General features: G+C 36.6%; 1 protein-coding gene across 1 annotated transcript in view; it reads right to left on the bottom strand.

The window, feature by feature from the left end:
* Positions 1-20,524, bottom strand: part of LOC104587862 (thiosulfate/3-mercaptopyruvate sulfurtransferase 1, mitochondrial-like) — a 58,545-nt gene extending 38,021 nt beyond the window's left edge. The window contains exons 1-7 of the mRNA XM_010245614.3: positions 20,112-20,524; positions 19,393-19,578; positions 14,429-14,488; positions 13,894-13,956; positions 8,665-8,789; positions 8,392-8,554; positions 2,176-2,235 (exon numbers count right to left, since the gene is read on the bottom strand). Of these exons, the coding sequence (XP_010243916.1) occupies positions 2,176-2,235; positions 8,392-8,554; positions 8,665-8,789; positions 13,894-13,956; positions 14,429-14,488; positions 19,393-19,578; positions 20,112-20,213 (759 nt within the window). The 5' untranslated portion in view covers positions 20,214-20,524. The remainder of the gene's footprint in view (positions 1-2,175; positions 2,236-8,391; positions 8,555-8,664; positions 8,790-13,893; positions 13,957-14,428; positions 14,489-19,392; positions 19,579-20,111) is intronic.
* Positions 20,525-22,289: the final 1,765 nt, after the last annotated feature.

Here is a 22,289-nt window from a genome sequence, read left to right as displayed (position 1 = left end):
GCTAAATCTACGAAAAGAGCTTTAAAATGGTTCACAAACAGCCTAGTGATCTCTTCACCATCTCTTATATCCCAACACTCAATATCCACACTAAGAATGGTGTTTTTGCTTCTACAATTTGCAAGTGAATGGAAAAACTTTGTATTACCATCCCCTTCCACAAGCCATTTACATCTAGAATTTCCAACAAATTTCTTCCTTCCTTAAGATCTCTTCCAATTCTTACATTTGCCTCCACCTTTCCTTTTTCTGACAAGATTCTGAGGGCCTCTCTCCTATCCAACTCCTCGATTTAATGCCATTTTCTCCTTGTTTCTTCTACCCTACCAAATTGCTCTTTATTCCAAACTTTATTTTTTTTCCTTTAATTTCTTTAGCTTCCTGGCAAAAGACACTACTTTCTCCCTTCCTAGAAGTCTAAGTTCTCCCCACCAAACCTTTAACCTTTCCTTAAAAGAAGGATCTTCAAACCACATATTCTCGAATAGTTACTGTTTTTTTTTCTGGGCACATGACCAAGAAAGAATAATAACAAACCCCAAAAAGTTGTCTCAAACATCTTCGATCTATTCTCAGGCCCTGAAATTCTGCTGTTGAGAATATGTGCTATCAGAGAATATGGTATTACTATTAGAGCATATTCTCAGGCCCTGAAATTTTTCTCTGATACCATATTATTAAAGAAAAAACAGAAAAGCAAGGGAATAAAGAAGTGAGAAGAGGGAAAAGAATTGATCGAAAGCCAAAAGATAAACTGCTGGTTCCAGCACATAATTTATATGTAGCGATTTTACAATAAAACGGTAAAAGGACACTTGTTCCCTTGTGGCACATAAAGTAAGAAATACAACAAACCCAAACTGGTTCTCTGATATACTTGTTTCATGTCATAGTTTGTGCTCAATTATTCTCTCCCAAAGTTTCATATTGCATCTCATGAGTTTAATCCCATGATAGTTATTATAACTTTGTATACAACCTTTGTTCATAAATATAGGCACCATACTACTCTTTCCCTGTTCATTAGGCATCTTCTTTTCTTTCATTATCTTATTATATAGCTTAGTTAATCATTAAAAACCTACCTTTCCATGCTTCTATTGGAATCCCATCGGGTCCTAACGTTTTTTCCTTTTCATCTAATTTAATGCCTATTTCACTTCAACAATTCTAATTTTACAAAGATAAATGTTATTTTTAACAATATTCACTTAATAACTGTTCAAATAGTTTTTCCATATTTGCCTGATTTCCTCATCTTTTACCTTTGATCTTCCTATTTAATGCACTTAACATGGTTTATAGCTCTACCTATCCTTTCTCTCATTTATGCTAGTTTATAAATTCCTTTTTCTCCCTCATTAGTGCCTAATTTATGATATGCTCATCACAAGCCCTAAACTTAATTTCACTTACTTTCTTTTTAACTTCCTTTTTCTTACAGACTTATAATTGTTCCAATTTTCTGTCTTTTTTGTCCTTTGCCATTCCTTGTAACATGCTAATTTTAATCTGATTAGTGAAGTAAATGGGAGAATCTCCAAATACAGCGAGCAAATGCACAGTGTAATATCATTCACAAAACATCAAAAGCTTACTAGATACAAAAAAGTTAGTCTGTAGACAGATTTGAAGTTATTGCCAAGGAAAAGATCTTGTCATATTTTGGATATCTTCATCAATTTGAGAGGCTTTGTTTTCAAAGATCCTTCTGTTTCTCTCCATCCAAATGGCCCACAACACAGCAGCAGGCAGCAAGAACCAAATGGTCTTTCCAGTATATTTTTAATGTGTACTGGGTCAAAACCCTCTTCTGGGTCAAGTAAATAGTTGTGATTCTCCATACCTATAGTGGAACTAGATCTTGTTTTGAAACTCACTCCATTTGACTTCTTAAGCAGCATGACTATCAATCATAACATTCTTGATTCTGGGAATTGTAGTACATACAGAAATTGACCCTTAACTATAATTATCATCTTTACATTTCTTTTGTAATTGCAGGTAATTTTGGCTGCACCTACAACCAATTGGAGCTACTATCCAAGATAACAAAACGAAACCTTAGAAAAAAAAAGAGCAAAGGTAAATGTACCTACATTTTAACATTTTTCTATGGCAATTTTTTTGCAATCTCATAAAATGAGCAGCAGTAATCAAACTGAAGAACTTAACCTGGTCAAGTGTCCAGACAAGATGTGCCTGGAATTTAGCCTTAAAAGTAATTGGAGCAACCTGCAACGGCATAAATGTTTTCCATAAGAAATAGTAATAAAAAAATACGGAAAACAAAAAAAAATGAGAAGGCAAAACACTAATAAAGTATTCTTTCCAGCAGGTACCAAATGTATAATATAATTCAAACTTTCAAACCCAATAAAATAAAATAAAATAAAAAACGAGAAACAAGATCAGAGCATTTTACTAAGAGAAATAAATCAGTAGCACATAAGATCTTCCAACTCTAGGTTGAAGAAAACCAGATAAGCAGAAAAAGCAGCACCAAAAATCTAAAATTTCCCTTCTATGACTAGCCAAATAAGTTCAAACCCCAATGCAAAGAATCACATTTTCATGAATTTGAGTGGAAGCTCTGTTCAAAAGGTAACTGTACGGCTGTCAATGGATTGGGTCAGGTTTGGAACAGTGTAGAACCATCCTGACCTAACTATTAAATGAGTTCAAATCTGCTACCAACCAGACACTCCCAACATGTCCCAACCAGCCGCTGCAACCGCACATTGGGAATATCTCCCCATGATTGACAAGGGAGATGTTCCCAATGTACGGTGCAATTGGTTGTTGGGACAGTGTTATGAGCATTTTGTTGGTAGCAGATCCCTACCCTTATTAAACTACCTAGACCCACAACCGAACCAGACCCTAATGGTTCCAAAATACTAGTGTAAGACAGTGGATTTATGTAAGTACATTGACCCAGCTGACCTGGCATAAACCCGAATCAGATTGGACCAATTCAGACCAATTATTTACTAAAGCAAAGTTGTGTGCACCAATTTAAGTGTTAGAAATTATTGGAATATTAGTTAAAGAGCAAAATAGGCAAAAACAAAATATAGGAAATTCTGGAGTTGTAAAAGTAAAATCATTATAAATAGGGCCCCATACCCATATGGGGATCCATTAACATTATACTCATGAAACCCATTAACAACAAAAGCCCATGAAACCCATTATGGGGGAGAGGACCCACATTCTAGCTCTCCCTCTTTTTCCTTTCTCCTTTCTCTTTCCCTCTCTCTGCAATCACTGACTCATCCCACTGCCATTCTCCTCTATACCTTCGGAGCTCGACCACCAGAATTTCTGGTTCATTTCCAATCTCCAGAGATGAACTGTGACAACAGATGCTCAAGAAGACAGCCTGCTGTTATCGGAGCATCCTGCCGAATCACCAACAACAACCTCCACCCAGCTTCACCAATAAATCAACTGTTTATTTGTGCAGATTTCGTTCTTGCTCTTTCCCACTTTCTTTCTTGTATTTCATTAATTATGAGCAAAATAGAATTCATGATCTTCCTTGTGTATATAATTTAATCACTGCTATCACTGACTTCAGAAAGTTGCGGCATCAAGCAGATCTCCTTGTTTAGAAACCTTTCTCTCAATCAGACATCAGGAACAGAATCACCATTGTTGTTGGACCCACGGTTTATAGAGCTTGAATCTTTGCAACACTGCTTAGAGAGAAGAGTAGGTGGTAAGATTAGGAGGGCAATCTCTTCTGTCAATTGTCAACTTTAGGCATTTATAGGTCAGATCTTAACTGGTTATCTGATAAAGTTGCTCGTTGATTGTTCTTTCCTCTCTTCTAGTAATTCCCATTGGTTTGTGCAGTGATTTAAAACGTGCACCTCAAGCGTGCCTAGCGCACAGGCAAGGCCCATTTTAGGGTAGGTGCCTCGCCCAGGTCCTAGGCGTAGCCCTTTCAAAAGGCACACGCCGGGTGCACCTTGCGCCTCAGCCCAGGCTTGCGCCTTTTGAAAATTTGATACTTTTTTGCTTTTTTTGAGTCTAGTGGCTGGGCCGGCCCAGCGGCTATTTGGTAATGTTGTTCATTCATTCATCCTAATAAAATATCTTCTTAAAAAGCAATTAAAACTATAAAATCATTATTTTTTGTGTGAGAACTAAGAATTTAAGACCCTAACATGGACTTGGTTGGGCTTGCCTCGAGGGGTGTGGCACAAAGGCAGCTCATAGAATCAGGAATGTAATATGTTTTACATCACATTAACTACTTAAAGTGATGCAATTGAGAAAAAAAGAGATTGTGGGTTTTACATGCTTGAAAACGTTTTATATGTTTGATTTTAATTTTAAATTCTCATTTAAATATGCTTTACATGTTATGTTTATGTATTTTAATTTTAGACAATAGGATTTTTAAAACATTTATTTTAAATTTTAAGTTTATATTTTTATTAATATTATGTTTAAGAATTTTTTGATTTTTTTTTGCATTTTTTATTTTCCTGACAATTTTTCTTTTGATTTTTTAGCATTTTTTTATTTTTGCACCTTGCTTAAAAGGCACGCACCTCACCTTGCGCCTTGCGCTTTTAAAACACTGGGTTTGTGCAAAGTAATGTGTTTTGTTTTGCAGTGGCATGCACATTCAATTTGTGTTTCAGAACTTTGATCTCTAGTGGTTTTCTTAGCCGCCTCTGTGAATTCCAGTTAAAATCCTATAATCCTAGTTTCCCTGCAATCCTGCAATCTCCTTGGCAGTCTGTAGTTTGCAATCTAGAATTTGCTTCAAAAAAAAAACAAATACTTTGGACTCTTGAGTGATCCCATATCATGAAGTGATCTCATCTGTGAGGTAATCCCACAGTCTCACAACCCTGTAACCCTAATACCCATCAATCCCACCTACGGGGCGGTCTTGTGGCCTTGTAGCCCCAAGGCCTTGCAGTGAGTGCTGTTTGTACACTAACTGCATAACTGTGTGACATCATGGCCTCTGTTCTTTGAGTGATTTCCTCTTGCGGTTGTCTTGTTGGTGAGAAGCAAGCCAAATAAATGATTTCCTTCCAGGATTTCTCCTAACAAGACCTTGTGTCCCAGCTGGACCTCGCAATGACCTCATGTTATTTATGAGACCCGAGAGTCGAGACCTGTGCAAGCCCCAACTTATGAAACCCAAACCCTTTTGAGATTTTCCACTAGTGAGACCCCTAGTACCCCCTTCTATGGACCTTCTTTCTATTAGACATTTGTGAATCCCAAGCGCCCAATAACCTGCTTTTCACAAGAGTCCCATTAACCACTACAAATCCCATACCCCCCACATCTATAGACCCCATGCCTCTGTGACGACCCTAAGCATGGTAAATTAATTGATTTGATTTCTTCTTTCTTTGTCTTCATGTGATTATTATTGACCTATAAATAAGGGAGGGGGATCAAGCAGTTAGTGCATTGACACATGGTTAGGTTTGTTTTACCCATGCCCAAGAAAGCCAACATGACTTCTAACCTTTTTAGACCATCTTCAAACCTAACTATTGGTCCAGTCCATTATTTTAGTCTCCAGCTTGACACATGCATCTCTTTTAGTTTCACAAAATTTAAGCATATCATAATCATAGTTGGTCTTTTCATTAAAATCTTCAGGATTTCTTTTTTTTTTTTTTGAGGAAAATGTAAAATCTTCAGGATTTCAATCGAACATCGACATTCATATCTATAGATAGCAATATTAGTGGGTGTCCAGTCCTTTTTGCAAGGCCCATGTTATTGGCTGATTTTTTTTATTTTTTCTGTCAGAATTAGCATGGAAACAATTCCAGTTTTGTATTCTATGCAATAAATCCAATTTTCTGTTAATTTTTTAGATTGCTATTAATAGATAGATCTATCCAGGCCTACAATCTTTGATTGAAAAAAGGAAGGTGATGGGGCAATTACAAGGGGTAGAGGTGACACTCAATTCAGTGAGTAGAGAAGCCAATGCATTTGCTGACGCACTGGCTAAACAAGGGGTGGGAAGGAACAATTTGTTTTGGACTATGTTGTAACTGGATATTTCCTTAGGGAGAGCTAAGAGAGTTTATCTCTCCCCCTTTTCATTGTACTTAATTGTTCATTAATAAAATTGTTTTTGGCATTGATCCAAAAAACATCTTTGATTGAATTTCAGAACACAGAATGTTTCAGCACCTAGCATATTTCAAATTAGTCTATATACAATTTAACCCATTGCCATAGTAGACGTGTGCCACACCTTGCTTTGATTGAAGATACTACAACAAAACCTTCTTTGAAAAAAAAATATATATATAATAATAATAATAATAAAAATAATAATAATAATAATAATAAGACTGACCATAGTGTTGACTCTAAATCTTGGCCACACTATAGGAGTTCAAGGAGATGCCCCATGTACAAGAAACTTTACCAATACAAAAACTTAGAATTACTCTTTTTTTCATGCTGTTAAAATTACTTTTTATGCTGTCAAAAGAAATATGAGAATAATCTCATTATTGAAATTAGTAAGAAGAAGCCAACAACTGCTACAGGGAAGATATGTATACACAGAAGGAATATTGAATACAAATAATCCATGTGGATCTTTTTGTTTAAAAAAACAAGAAAAGTAACGTTTTTAAAACCATAGAATTCCAACAGAAAAGTTGCAAGAAATTCAAGCCACGCTTAACCTTTTTCTAAGTACTAAAGCTTAATCCATGCTCCATACGGGCCCAACCAAGGTTCAACCAATTCTCAGTTGAGGTTCTTTTTGTTTGCAGAAGTTATATAGCTCTTATTGTTCGCATGTTCTCCTTCAATTTGTATGGGGGTGGTAGTTTTCTTTTCTTCATGTAAACCAATTAGTTTTCCTTTGAAGTAAAATCATAACTTGCTTATATTATCATCAATGCTTTCACTTAACACCTTTATATGCTAGTATCCCTGGACTGTATAGATATGAACATGGATATGGATATGGAAAATACCCCAAATAGGAGTTTCTCAAAGAATTGACCAAGAAAACAACCAATGCTTTGTGGAGTACAGGAGATGGTATCATAGTATGATGAGTTAGCAATGGAGATGATGACCACCTTGAGCCACCTAGAAGTTCTTTTTGAATGTGATTTTAATTTTAGTTTTTGTTTATGTAATAGATCATGTAGTTTAACTGTAAACCGTTAATTCTTGAAGCTTGTAGGATCATTTCAATTGTTTATCATTTTATTATCAATCTTAGTTTTTTGGCTTTGTGTGATGGTTTGGATGTGATGTTAAACCTTAGTTTTTATTTATATAATAAATTATGCACTTTTAAGTGTTAATTGTTCACTATTGAAGTCTGTAGGACAACTTCATTGTTTACTAATTTGTTATTGATCTTAGTTTCTTGGCTTTATGTGATAGTTGGGAATAAGATAATAGTCTAAAAATGTGTATTAATACTTCTTTTATCATTTTACAGAATATCATTGTATTCTTTCTTCCCATATTGTCCACACTATTGCTGATCTTGTGCATCTCCACAGAACTCTCTCTCTTCTTGACCATGTGAAGGTTTCTATACAGAACAACATTGCCATATTTGAAGGCACTGTCCCCCTGCAACCAAAGAGAGACAAGAATCTTTCCCAAATGCAAGCAACAAATGGGCAGGAGATTAGTAAATGATATCAGGTCTCACCATTAGCCTTAAAACCTTGAAAGGCCAGATCAATCTTTTTCTTGCTAAGTTTACTAGCTGGAAATCTTTCTTTTAGTATTCTGACTCAAGATCATAATAAAGAATAGAGGTTTTCAATTGGCATGTAGATGCTTTCTTTCATGGCTGATGGGGAGAATGTGATGCATTTGTTTGCTGGATGTTACTTTTCTAAATATATGAGGGGATACTTTTACAGCCTTTATGGTATTGTATGGAGCTGCATTCCTTTAGCAATCTGCTGGGAATTTTGGAAGGAAAGAAATAGAAATCTTTGGTGGATAATCAAAAACCAGGGAACAAATTGTGTTCTTGAGTGGGAAAAGACCAAGGGACTGGGTTTTAGTCCTACCCGAGTTTGAACTGTCTGAGTATGCTTTTGGTTGTTGATGTAATAGTGTTTCCTGCTTGCTTAGTGTACTTTGTTTGATTCTAGTGGTTCCTCATCACCTTGATGTAATCTCTCTTTTTTAATAAAAATTTTTCTTGTTTATTTATTATCAAAAAAAATAAAGCATAAAATGTTAAGAGACAAAAAATCATAGAAACTAGTCCAGAAACCAACACCTACATTGTATAGAAATGAGGATAAAAATGATGCATATCTAATATTTAATAGAACAGATAACAGACGAAGAACAATACAAAACATTGCATCTACATGCATGAATAAGCAACCATACCATTTTTCCCTGATAAACCTTCTCTATTGCTTCTCTAGCAGCACTAGCTTTTAAAATAGCATCTCCAGAAGCACTAGATTCAACATCATATCCTGAAGCACGCCATTGTGGCAATCCTCCATCCAACACCCAAACTCTATCATGCCCAAACACTCGAAACATCCTTGCAATTTAATTAAATGCTATTTTAAATCAATTAAATGCTATTTTAGCTATAAAAGGAAATCTGTTATTTTAGCATTTTTTTACTGTTACTCTGAAGCCTACTCTTACCACCAAACACGAGCTGCACTGAAAATTCCCTTTCCATCATAAACAACCACCCCATCTTCATTCTGAATATCCAGTGCAGAAACTGCAGCAGCAAAAGCTTCTTCCAATGGCAACATATGTGGCAACTGATCCAAATTATTTAAATTAAAGACAGCTCAGCACAATTCTTATATCATTAAATTAGGGAAATACAGAGATGGTATTGTGAAAAAGACCACAATTGTATACACCAACAGCATACTAATAGAATAGGGATAATTTAAGGAGATGGAACCCCCTACTCGCATGCACACTATATGATTTATTTTTATAAATGAATGGCAATTTTTAAGGCTGCAACTTGGGCTGGGTTAGGTTGAGTCGGGTTGATGCTCGGGTTAGGGTTAGGGTTGAAATTTATGAACCCGACTTTACTTCGGGTTGGGTTAGGGTTAACCCCTCGGGCAACCTGACTCTATAGTACATATCATATATAAATATATTATATATATGATATATCATACATTGATTTATTTAGATGCATGATAGTTGTATAGCCCCCACCACATACCATCATTTATTTCTTTTAAAAGAATCACTTCACTTAATCCTAATTAGAAATACTAAAACCTTAATAACATATTTTATGGTTTTTGAATATTTCATTCTTTATCTCCTCTCTGTTGTTTTCCACCCATAGCTTACTGTCCATAAAAGATCTATTATAAGTCATAACTCATAATAAACTATAGTCATTTCAAACACTTTTTTTCTTAATTTTGTACTTAAAAAACCAATAAAAACAACAAACAAATACTAATAAAACATAGGATTAATATATGTAGTGAAAGTTGAGTTAAGATCTGAGATTAAGAAGTTCTATGAGATTTCAAGGGATGGAAGAAGGTAGGGTTGGGCCCAACCCGAGCCCAGCTCAACTTCGGGTTGGGCTGGGTTGGGTTAGGGTTGAAGGAATTTAGTTAGGGTTAGGGTTAGGGTTGGGTAGGTCAAGTTGAAGGTCGGGTTGGTCTAGGGTTGGCCTCAACCTGACCTAACCCAGCCCGACTTGGAGCCCTAGCAATTTTATTAATAAGAGAAGAAAGTATACAGTCACCCTAAGAGGAGCCACGAGATGTTACCTCCCCTCAGAAATGAGAACATAACCACACTCCTTTTTTTTATAAATGGTAGAGTTTTATTAAAAAAGTGAAGGGATTACATCGAGATTTACAAGACAAGCCATCCCAATAGGGATGTGATGTGCGATCCCAACATAACCACACTCTTGACAGAATACAATTATAAGGTAGCCCAAAACAGTTCAACCCTAGAAGCCCCTTGTTTAGCCAAAGAATCAGCCATGGCATTTGCTGATCTGCTAATCCACTGAAATCTGATTGGCATATTATTTGTAAGCCAATTAGCTTTCTTGAGAAGATCCCTGTAGCCCCAGAAAACTGTTTCTAGATCTGACAACCAACTCACTACCACCTTAGAGTCCCCCTCAACTATCAAGTTCTCCACTCCAAGTTGGTTGGCAACCTGTATTACTTGCACCGTGGCCAGTATCACAGCCCTTGTAGAATCACCAATTTCCATTGGGCCTGAAAATAAGGATAGAATGTTGCTATCCTTATCTCTCAAAATCCCTCCTATACCCAAAGGTCCTGGATTACCTTGATTACTCCCATCAAAGTACAACTTTACAACTCCCTCCATAGGGGGTCCCTTTTCTGCTTGTAATCTATTCTTTTTGGAGGCTGTGAAAGCCATCTCTGCCCAACTTTTCCGAAAATCATCATAAGAATAATTCATAAAAGGGTCCGAAGTTTTCAGCCAAAAAAAAAAAATTCCCTTGTCAATATGCACTCCTTTACTTCAACAAGCCTCCCCTAATACACTTCCACATTAGTTTCCCTCTCTTCATTCACAACCCAAAAGTAGATGATCAAAGAGCAAATTTACTTTAGAGGGAAAATTCCACCTACACCCAAACAACATAAAAACCCAATTCCAAATATCAGCAACAAAGGAACAAAATAGCAACAAGTGGTGGCAGTCCCCACTCTGCACTTTACACAAAATACACCAGTTTGCAGCTTATCCAGAGTATTGATCTTACCATAATAGACTTCCCAAACAACTATTTTAGGGGGCATAGACCTTCACCAAATTTCTTTAATGAGGAACATCTAAGGGGAAGGAGTAGAACAAGGGGACTTGAAGGAGACACAAATGAATGAGCCACTAATAGTTAAAGTCCAAATTCTTCTATCAGGTTTACAGGGGTCCAAACAAACAGAATCAAGAAGAAATAAAAGCTTAGAGACGCAAGCATAGTTTTCAATGTGCCAAGGCGAGGCTAGGCGACAGGGGGGCGCCTTGTCGCCTAGGCAATGGATTTTTTTTAAGTAAAAATCACATATCCTAGGGTAGTTTCCTAAGTTCCATAACCAACTTTCTTTAATAACTATCCACAATTTTCATAAGAAAATTATAAACTTCATGTTTTAAGTCTAGAAAATCAACATATTTATGAGAAGAAAAAGAAGAAAGGAAAGAAAATTCAAAAAATATAGGGGCTGAACCCCTATTTTTGTTATAGGAAAAGAAGAAAAGAAAAGGTGGAAGAAGGAAAAGATGAAGAAATGTGTTGATTAGACAAAATTTTAAGTTCTTCCCTTACTTATTGGTTCAGATTTTGAAGTCATTGAGGGTTCAATACAGCAGTTAGCAATGTTTGTGTTGATTAAACCCTAACAAATAAGAAAATAATAAAAAGAAATTAGTTTATAAACACAAAAAATGAATATTTTTCTTTAATAATGTCTATTTTATAATTATAATCTCAAAAAAATAATATAAAAGTATTTTATTACACAGCATGCAAAACTACTTTGCGACTGGGCGAGGCGAGCCTCCAAGGGTGCCTTGACAACTATGAACACAAGCATATTTCATCATCCGGTCCCTTAAACCTCTACGAAACCCAAAGTCACAATTTAAAGTCAATAGGAGAACCAAGGGAGAAAGGAACCTTGAAACAAGCTCCTTTTTAAAGAGGGAGACAAAATAAAGCGAGGGGAAGCGGTCTTTTAGAGGTTGAGTACCCACAAACATCTTCCCAAAAAAGAACAGAATTGCCAAAGCAAACATCATACCTTACAAACTTGAGAAATTTAGGAAAAGTGCCAAAAATTGCCTTCTAAGGTGTTGTGAGTGTAAGTACATGTAGCCTAGTATCGTAGAGGTTGTGATAAGAACCTTGAACTACAAGCACACAGGGAATCCAAGTTGCAGTGAGGATTGTAATGGTACAAGATACAATGATAAAGCATCTGTGATAAGTAGCATGACGACCAGTAACATAAAAATAATGAGTCACTAGAGACCCTCTGGATGGCCGATAGACGACCCAAGAAGCAAATGCAAGTCACCCTCACCCAATAGCCGGACAAAGCCAGACGAAGCATATTCCCCTACTCTCTGCGATTGGCTACGAATGGCTCACCCCATCGTGACTGCCATGTTGCTTAGACAGGTCAACGCTTCCAGAAGAACTTTGTCCTTGTCACATGGCAAAAAACCCATCAAGGCTCTGTAGCCAAAACGTACCATGTGAGAATCCTAAGGGAGGAGAAATCGTAGTCCCAGAAGATTCCCACTAAACACATAGCGAAACCCCAATATGGCTTTCCCAATTAGAACCGGAGAATCCCGATCCTCTTCCTTATCAAGGAAATGTCCTAATTTGGACGTTTCTCCTTATGACTTTGGAATCTCCTCTATAAAAAGGAGAAACACAAGAACCCACACACGAGAGTTGTCTCTAGATCCCCAACCTACAAGCTTCCACAACCTTTCCATTCCCTGTTCTCCAGCAATTCTCTTTCTCCCCCGCACCAATCCTCAATCATCTTCACCTTTCAAGGAGACCATCTCTTTGCTGCCTTACCACCCAGCTTACATTAGAATCTTTGGTTAAGTCCTTGATCGCAAAGATGGTTCCCAGAAGGATCAACCTTTCCCCAATCCCAGAGGAGCCACACGCCAATGTCAAAATGGAGGTGAACCCTAAAGAAATAATTCAAGAAGAGCAGTCGAGCTCATATTGAGTTTTTGTCCCACAAGGTTTATGACTTTGAAGATCGGTTCGGTTGCCTAGAGCAGGTGTATGCTGAGATGAAAAGCACCATGCAATTGCTCTAGCAATAGACACCTGCCACAGAAAATCCCCCTTGTAGAAATCTTTGGCATTCTTTTTAAATTCCAGCACATACCTCTTTCTTTCTTCTAAGTCAAACTCCTTATTTAGTTGTTTACCTTTAGAACTTGCTCCCATTACAAACTTCTTCAGCCATTCAATCCCTTCGAAACCTTCCAGCTGAACCATAGCTTTCTTAGCCTCCCTAATCTTCAAGCTTGACAACCCTTTAATCATGATTTCTTCAAAGATAGAGTCCTTAGCTTCGATCATCAAAGCTTTCCTCCATCTTGCAGCCTCCACGAACCTTTCCATCTTCGTCTCAGGAACAATAATAAATTTAACTAATTCATCTTCTTGGGGCTTTCTGAATTCTGAATATACCAGAGAGTCTACTCTTTTCAACATTGAACATCAAAACAAGGGCCTTTTCCCTAGCACCCACAGATGCTGGGTCTCTCATGGTCTTTGTTATAAGAATATGATTTAATTTTTGGGGGGTCATTTGATAAGCCAGTTTAAATTGCTGAACTCCAACCACTAGCTTGAGTAAAGAGGATTTGTTTATAATTGTAAATAGGGTGTTTTATTTAAATAAAATATAAACTATGCAAAGACACTTAGTTCACAATAATTATGAATTTGAAGAATTAAGAATAATGTACAACTCTTCTTTTTTTCTTTTTATGATTAGTTACAACATACAAAAGGCAAATCTCTCTGTTTAAAAGGTAATCAAAATTCTTTACATGGTGATTGGAGGAGATCCCATTGTTGATAAACCAGGCATATCCAAAGTATATAGGCAAAATTCCTTATTTCAAGTTTTCAACAGACAGGAATACCCTAGTGCTAATTTTAATAGGGGTATTTTCTTTCCACAAGGGATTAATAGGGGTACCTTTTGTCTTTTCACAAGGGATGTGCTCCATTTACAAAAGCAGGACATGTCCTAATCACCACTCTTTTTTACTTTAGTAAGATATATTAGAACCTCTGTATAAATGTGGAAAACATGTGATATATGCCAAGGGAAAAAATCTCACATTTGTAGTTTGATCTGATATTCCATCTACATCAAAGAATAAAGCACCAGGAATGTGTGCAACCTGTATAAAATAATAAACACTAAAGTCAATGCCACAAGTTGAACCTGAACAGGTAAAACAATAATACAATATACTGGAGAATGCTATAGCTAATACAACGAAACAATGCAAAATACATAATACTTAAATGGCAGCCTTGAAAAAAATGGTCAATAACTTAAATTTGTGGAGTAGAAGAGTAGAAAGATCAGTCTAGGGTTTCGGTTCAGAAATTTGAAGTAGAAGATCAACAGTGCTTTCAAAATAGAAGGATAAACTTGGAATTATCAAAAATTTTAATGATGGCTACAAAGGTCCTAAGCGTTTTATTGGAGAGCCTATTTATGTTATGTGGGGCCATCCAAAAAGGCATGTTTAAGTTGGTTTTGAAAGTTCAGGGTATATATAAGTAGCTTCTCAAACATACAGGGTATATATAAGTAATTAACCCTTAAAAAAAAATCAAAAGTCAATACGAAATCAACATCAGTACCTGGTATTCTTGAAATGGATTCCTCTGCTCATCTGGCATGTACCAGGAAGCATCTAACACCTTAATGTAACAAACCAAACATCAGAAGCTGAAGAAAGTAAATAGAAGCATATGTATTTTCATGGCTAGGTCATAATAATACTTAATACAATAACAATAGCTTTGATGCAGGAACTGAAGAGTCAAGCTTGGAGTTTTCTGAAATTTTGTATTCCTGTATTTTTGGACAGTAGGGTATTTTGGTCATTTTAACATGAGCCTGTGGAGCCTAATATATTAGTTTGATATATCTAGTTAAGATATTTTGGTCATTTTAACATGGGCCTGTGGGGCCTAGTCTATTAGTTTGATTTGTCTTCTAGTTGGTTTATGTTAAACATTTCAGTCATTAAATAAGTAGGGTTATTGGTTCTACCAAAAAGAAAAGTGTCTTTGAATTGCAATAGTATAGTGGCAATTTAGTAGGTTTCTATTTATGAATCCTACTAGAATCTTATAATAATCTATTAATATGTATGAACGTTTTACACAAAGATCAATGAAGTTCAATTTAGTTCCTACAGACTATGCTACCTATGGTGAGTGATTCCCATGCCTTCGAGTGATTCTAGGTTTCCTTTCTCTTCTTTCTCTCACTATTTCTCTTCTTATCCTTCAAGAACCCATTACAGTCATCAACAACCATAAGTTTTATCATCAAAAGGCATTCAATCATTCATCAATCCTACATCAGTCGGTATCAGAGTTCAAGTTAGTTACCATGTTCTCTCAAAGTGACTGATCCAATAGGCATAGGGTATCTTGTAATCAATTGTATGGATATGGATTTAAAACAAATTTCATTTTTTTATCAGAATTCAGAAACATGAAATATCATTTCTATTAGAAAAAACAGGAACTATACATATTTTACAAAGATGAGAGCATAGAAGGAAGACAAAGAGATATCCAGAGGTGGAAGACGATGGGCAGGGGCGTTTGGGGGTAGAAAGGTAATTTCAGCTAGAGGGATGAGGTGGTTTTATTTAATGAAGGACACGGGGCGGAGAACCTTGAGAGAAGGGAGGGAGTTGAAGAGCCTAATGGGGATCTTTCAAGACAGGGAGATGAAAAGTCTTCCCCGGCTCTCGATGGATTTAAACAGTTGAGTGGGAACCACCATTTTGATAAGAATATCTTAACTTCCAGATTTGTTTCTAGAGCAGATAAGATAAGGGGGCATAAGAAGAGTAGGCTCAGAGTTAAGTCTTTTTTCTGGTTTTAAGGTGAGAGGCATCTCGATAAGGGGAAAGGTCGTATGTAACATTCGAAAAAGAAGGAATGAAAAATGGGTCTGGGTGATTACGAAGTTTGCTAGCTCAAATCTTAGGAGTGTTGCTTCAAATGGTGCTAATGATCCTGGTGAATCTTCTCATGTTCAAGCCCATGTTTTCGACCAGCCAGCAGGATGCTTAGTTCGGTTCTTCAATGGTGAGCCACAGGAAGATGAAGTCACAGTTCTGCCACAGGAGTCAGAACCCCAATGTGGTTGTGTATCTTCTCTTGGTGCCCCAGTTCAGGCACATAGGGACAAAGTATGTGGAATGAGAGTTGGTTTCTTTCAGGGGTGGAGAAGGGGGCCGTGGTTTGCTTTGGAAATGGAGTGGTCTTGGTTGTGGAGGGGGAGGTGAGAACTAGGAAGGGTAAGGCCAAAGAAGACAAGGAGGATGGGGCAGGTGCAGCACAGATATAGTGTGGCTTTTGTTTGAGCCACAGCACATTTTTTATGAAGATGGTGGGAATACTCTGGTTGCAGAAGTTGCTGGTTGGAAAGCTGGGTGTAGATTTAGGGCGTAGAAGGAAGGAATTCAAAAATTCTGAGTTTGATGCTTCATTAGGAAATCTGAAAAAAATCAAGGGCTGCAAATAAAACCCATTTAGTGCATGTTACTAAAGTGTTCTCGTGTCTGAAAGATGGCCTTGTGGGGGCAGGCCTGACTAACAAATTTAAAAAATTGTGCAAAAGAAAAAGAATTAAACCCAGAAGTACAAGGCTTGAGGCTACATTTGGGAAGGTTGGAAGGTGTAGAATCCTGAAAGAAGCCCTGATTTACCTTTGAATACTCTTAGGGGGGGGGGATCAAAAGGGGAGGAGGAGCAACAAGGAAGAGTTGATCTACATGTGCTTGTTGACAGGGAGGTAGAGGTTGGCAAGTCTTTGGGTCTTTTCTTCTTGGGAGGTGAGGCTTTTTCGAGAAGTCCTTTAGAAGACTACGAGAAAATAAGAGGGACGAGAGTCTTAAGAAGACCAGAGTTGAGGAAGGGGGAGAAACTTGGAATGAGGAAGGAGGGAAGGAAGATTATTTTGATGAGGAGATCTGAGTTTGTTTGTTTTAGTGTTTCCCTTCTTGTTGTTTAATTGAGTATGCTTGTTTTGCACTTGTTGGTTGGTGCTATCTTAGTACCATATTGGTTGTACTCAGTTTCCCTTTTTTCTTTAATAAATTCTTCTTTTATTAAAGAGGAAGGAGGGAAGGAAGATTATTTTGATGAGGAGATCTGAGTTTGTTTGTTTTAGTGTTTCCCTTCTTGTTGTTTAATTGAGTAGCACTTGTTGGTTGGTGCACCATATTGGTTGTACTCAGTTCAAAACCATTGAAATGTTGTCCATCATCTTTTCTACAACTAATATAAAATTTGAGTACTTAATGATCAAAAAATATATTCACCACTAACCGCCCCTTCCCAAGATGCACATATGAAGAGGCAAAACCCAATCTTTTTGAATCAATTGAAACTTTTTTTCCCTGATAAGTAACAGTGAAATTTTATTGAATATGATCAAAGAATGTTGTGTACAATACAAAGCTTAGGCTCTGAAGTGCTGTCATTATTTAGCCATTTCACTACTGTCTTTGACTCCCTTTCAACCACTACGTTCTGTACATTCAAGCTCTTCCCAATTCTAGGCTCTGAAGTGCAGCAAGCAATTCTGCCCTTGGAGAGTTACACACACCTATCAGCCCTGAGAAAATCAATAAAATGAAACCTACACTGTCTCTAAAGCATCCTCCTATTGCTACTGGACCAGGATTTCCAAGGCTACGAACATCAAAACTGAACTTAATTTGGTTCAACATAGAAGAAGTCCACTCCCTTGGATTAACAACCCTTGACATGGAAGAATTTGCTATAACCCGACACCCTCTAATTATATCATTTTTGGAAAAGGTGCAAACAATTCAAGGGTTTTAATCCAATTCACCATTCTTGATAGACCAGTCCTAATAGCTGCCTCCTTAAGTCTTCGCTTTTCATTGAAAATTCTCACATTTCTCTCTTCCTACAGAGTCCATAGGATGGCAGCTCTTGTACACCTCCACAAAACCTTAAAACCCTTCTTCTTGGATTAAAGAGTGAGGTCTTAAATGGGTTTTCCATGTCACTGCACAGGGACCACCTGTAGTCAAAAAGAGCAAATAATAATTCCCACACACAATGAGAAATGCTGCATTGATTGAAACATTTCACAAGTATTTATTTTCTTTGTGCAAGATTTCCCAATCAAAATCTTCCTACATGCTACAAACAACTGCAGCATAGATACATCTCCATGAGATTTCCATCTTATGGTAGGAGGAGAAAAGAACTTGGCCTCAAAAAGAATGGAGATATCTAAGAAAGGGGATGCCCCTAAGCCTCGGAAACATAAATTCAAGAGATAAAAAGATGATTTATTCATTTGCCACGGATCATCCCTTCACAAGATAACATGTCAGGGAACATACCTTTTTTTGCATTAATCACAGCATCTCACAGGTATTTATTTTCTTGTGCAAAACTTCCCAATCAAAAGCTCTGATTTGGAGTGGCAGGACCTAAGCAACCTTGTCTCTCCAAACAAAACCCAGCCACAGGTTGGTCCTTAGTTTGAAACAACCTGCCTCTCAAGCCAACTACAGGTGGAAGTATATAATCAAATGCTATTTCTCCTCAACCATCAGGATGAATTGATCACCCAACTTCCTCATATTTTCAAATTTGAAATGTCTAAGGCTGTAAGAGAGAGAGAGATCTTAGGATGGCCGGCTTATGATTCAACACTTGATTGTAGATCATTTCTTGCAGTAATTCTGACAGAGCAATATTCGATCTAAGAAAACTACAACTGTATCCAGGAGTATCAAACTCAGAATCTTTTGGTTGTTTGACCAAGTGAAACAGCTGAAAAGTGTGAGAACACGGATTCAATTCTGAGAATGGCAATTTTGTGCAGAAAGAAAAAAGCCAAAGGTTAGCATCGTATCCAGTTCACCCCTCCCAAGACACCAGATAGCTTGGACCAACATTGGGTAATGGTCTTTTACCTATAAAAAATGGCACTGTGCAACTAAATCCCAATTTTTCAAGGACAACTTTGCACATCCAATTCAACAATATAATTATTGATTCTCCTCAATGATTATTTTCCTTCAAGTAAAAATTACATTAAGTACATATATTAGTAATAAATTATTGTTTCATATTCCCATCTCTTGAATCTTTGGATTCTAAAACTCATTTATCAAAAAATAAATAAACTTTGGATTCTAAACGTTCACTCCTTGATTCACCTTTTGTAGTGGATAGTTGTGAACCTATGATTTTGTGCAGAAGTTTTAATAAATAAAAAAGATTTACCTTCAATGTGCAAGGCACACAGAGGGCTTAACTACTATACATATTCACACACATACATGTATATATTGCATTTTAAATACCTTATGTATTTGCCCATGCCCTTCTTTTGCTGACTTTGTTGCCAAAAGCAAGAAGAGAGAAATTCATATTACTCTGAAAAAGAATTAACCCTTGAAGATGATTGAACAAAACTAACCACTTGCCCATAAACAATGCAGAGAATTTTTCTAACAAGTGAAAAGATTCATTAACCAAATTTGAAAATGAAAAAGGAAGATATAGATACAGTTGCAACAAGAAAGCACCTTAACATCAGGCACCCTGAGGTTAGCATGAAGCCAATCAACAGAAACAACAGGTTCCTTAGTAGACACAGATTGAGTTGAGAATGCAGCTTTTGATCCAGATATTGAAGAAGCCATTGCACAACGAGCCAAACCAATATTTGGCAACAAAGAAGAAATGTCAACCTGTCTGCAAAATGCGTTCCTCTAGAGGGGAAAAAAAGCAACATTATAAGAGCTCAGCCAAAACAAGGAAAAAGACAAAAAAAAGGTTTGGGCAAACAAGGACAGTCCAGAATCAGTAGAATTCTTAAAGGCAATCATTAAGCGGTGGCGGGGAAAAGACATCAATCCTAGAAAGTAAAAGGCATTCTCAAAATTCATTTATCTATGTAAATAAACACTATGATCAAGTTAAATAAAATAAAAATAAACGCGTTAGCAAAGAATCACAGAATGCTAAAAAGAAAATAATTTCGGAACAAAACCACGGACCAAAAGAATTTGCATTGTCGAACCATCGTACAAAGTGTAAAAAAAAAGGTAATAACCAGAAATCATGAAACCCAACGCAGAGAAATCGATCATTCGAGTGTAACCAATCATGAAGAGGTAGTAATGCAGAAGCCCATTATAGAGGCTCAATCGATGATAAGAATCAAAACCAACCAATTTTATGCTACATATCCATAAACGAATACATGCTTTCAAGGATTGGAAACAGAGATTCGAACACTTACATTAACAAAAGAACTGTATATTTGTGGCTTCTGTGAATAAGCAATCGAAGAACGAATCGCCCGAAGTCCACCTAGCGACCTTCTGAGAAGGGGAGATGCCATTTAATCGAATAAAGTTCGAACACTCGATTTTTTATGGATAGATATTACACTCGATTCAATCTAGGGAAAGAGTCCAAGCATCGCAGCTGTTTTAGTGACGAGTTTGGCAGAGCTTTCTTTGATTCTTTTTTTTATTTTTGTCTTCACCTAATTCAGTGTGGAGAATCTTAACGGGGGAACGGGGTCAAGGATCACGGGTGCAACCAACGAAATCGATGACGTTTTGCATTTTATACTTTAGATGAACTACTTTGGGCAGTGGCAATTACCCCTTGAAAATTTTCGGTAAATTACAAAAATTCCCCTGTAGTATGGAGTCAATGACAAAGACCTCTTATAATTTGTGACAAACACCCTTAAATTTTTTAAATTGCGACAAATACCTCTCGGTTGTTAAATCAGATAACGAAAAGCATTAAGTTACTAAAATGCCTCACTAAATTTTCCCTATTTTCTTTTCATGTAATTTTTTTGTTAAAACCTAACTGACCCAAAAATACCTTCATTACTTTTTACAAGAGCTAGTGAAACACTCATTAGGGATCTGGATGTAGTAGGCATGTTAGGTAAGCACAATGGGTGAACATGTAATAGTTGTGTGACACATGTCCTAGTTAATGTGCATTTCATCCAAACGTTTTTATTATGTTAGACAGAAATTATCTATTATTTTATTATCTTAATCAAAATAATTAAAAATAAAAACAATGAAAAAGGAAAACCTAAACATGTTGGGAGTTGGGACTCATTTATGTTTTCTTTTTTCATTGTTTTTTATTTTTAATTATTTTGACAAAAATAATAAAATAATGGATAATTTTTGTCTAACAGAGCAAAAAAGTTTGGATGAAAGACATATTAACTGGGACATGTTTCATACAGCTATTACGTGCTCACTCATTGTGCTTACCTAATGTACCTACTACATCTGGACCCCTCATTCAAGTGATTTCCACTGAACTCGACCAAACGGCACAAACCTCTTCACCATGAAAAGATCCAAACTCTACAAAGTCACGACGAACTAGTTAGTTAGATAAATAACGATGGCCGTCTAGTTGGGTGGTCTGTGCATGGATTTGGACCTTGCAATTAGAATAGAAAAAACTCGCTAAAATTACTGGTGCCAATACTAGTGAGAAAAAGGCACTTTATGAAAAGTGGGAACGCTCTAACTGGATGAGTCTTATGATCATAAGGATCACCACTTTCACTACAATCCGTGGTGCAATTCCTTAAAAGGAAAGCAAATGGATTATTTAAAGGCAATAGAAAAACACTTTGCTGGCTCCACTAAAAGGAAAGTAAATGGATTATTTAAAAGCAAATGGTGGTAGTGGGGTACATGAGAACATTATGAAGATGAGTGACATGGCAAACCGGATAAAAGGAATGGATATGGAAATATCCGAAGGTTTTCTTGTGCTCTTCATTATGATTTCTCTTCTTGCACAATTTGGTCCATTTAAGATCAACTATAATACACAAAAAGAGAAATAGAACATGAGCGAGCTGATCGCCATGTGTATTCAAGAAGAAGAAAGGCTTAAAAGTGAAATGTTTGAAGGAAGGGCAAAGAAATGGCCGTATCTATAGAAGGTGGGGATCATAAAGCTCGTTACTTTTTCTATAAAAAGAAAGGACACATAAAGAAAGAATTCCCCAAATATGTGGCATGGCTCAACAAGAAAGGTAAGAATTTTGCCTTTATGTTTTCTTAATCCTATTTGGTTAGCGCACCATCTAATACATGATGGGTGGATATAGGAGCTACAACTCATGTTGTCGTTTCTCTGCAAGGCTTTCTGACAAGTCAACAGATGCATAAGGGAAAACGCACCATAACCGTTGGCAATGGAATAGAGATAGATGTTGAAGCCGTAGGGACATATTGTCTCATTTTGGATACCGGCTTTCATCTAGACTTAGTAGATACAATTTATGTACCTACATTTAAGAGAAACCTTATTTTAGTTCCTAAACTTAATTCCTCTAGCTTTTAAGTTTAAGAACAAAAGTTTCACTCTACTCCATAATTCTATTAAAGTTGAGTGTGGTGTGTTATGCAAAAATCTT

The sequence above is a fragment of the Nelumbo nucifera genome, chromosome 7 (assembly GCF_055504915.1).
Source record: "Nelumbo nucifera cultivar China Antique chromosome 7, China Antique-T2T, whole genome shotgun sequence".
In the NCBI taxonomy this organism is placed as follows: domain Eukaryota; kingdom Viridiplantae; phylum Streptophyta; class Magnoliopsida; order Proteales; family Nelumbonaceae; genus Nelumbo; species Nelumbo nucifera.
Note: the sequence above shows the minus strand (reverse complement) of the source record. Positions and strands in the feature narration are given on the sequence as shown.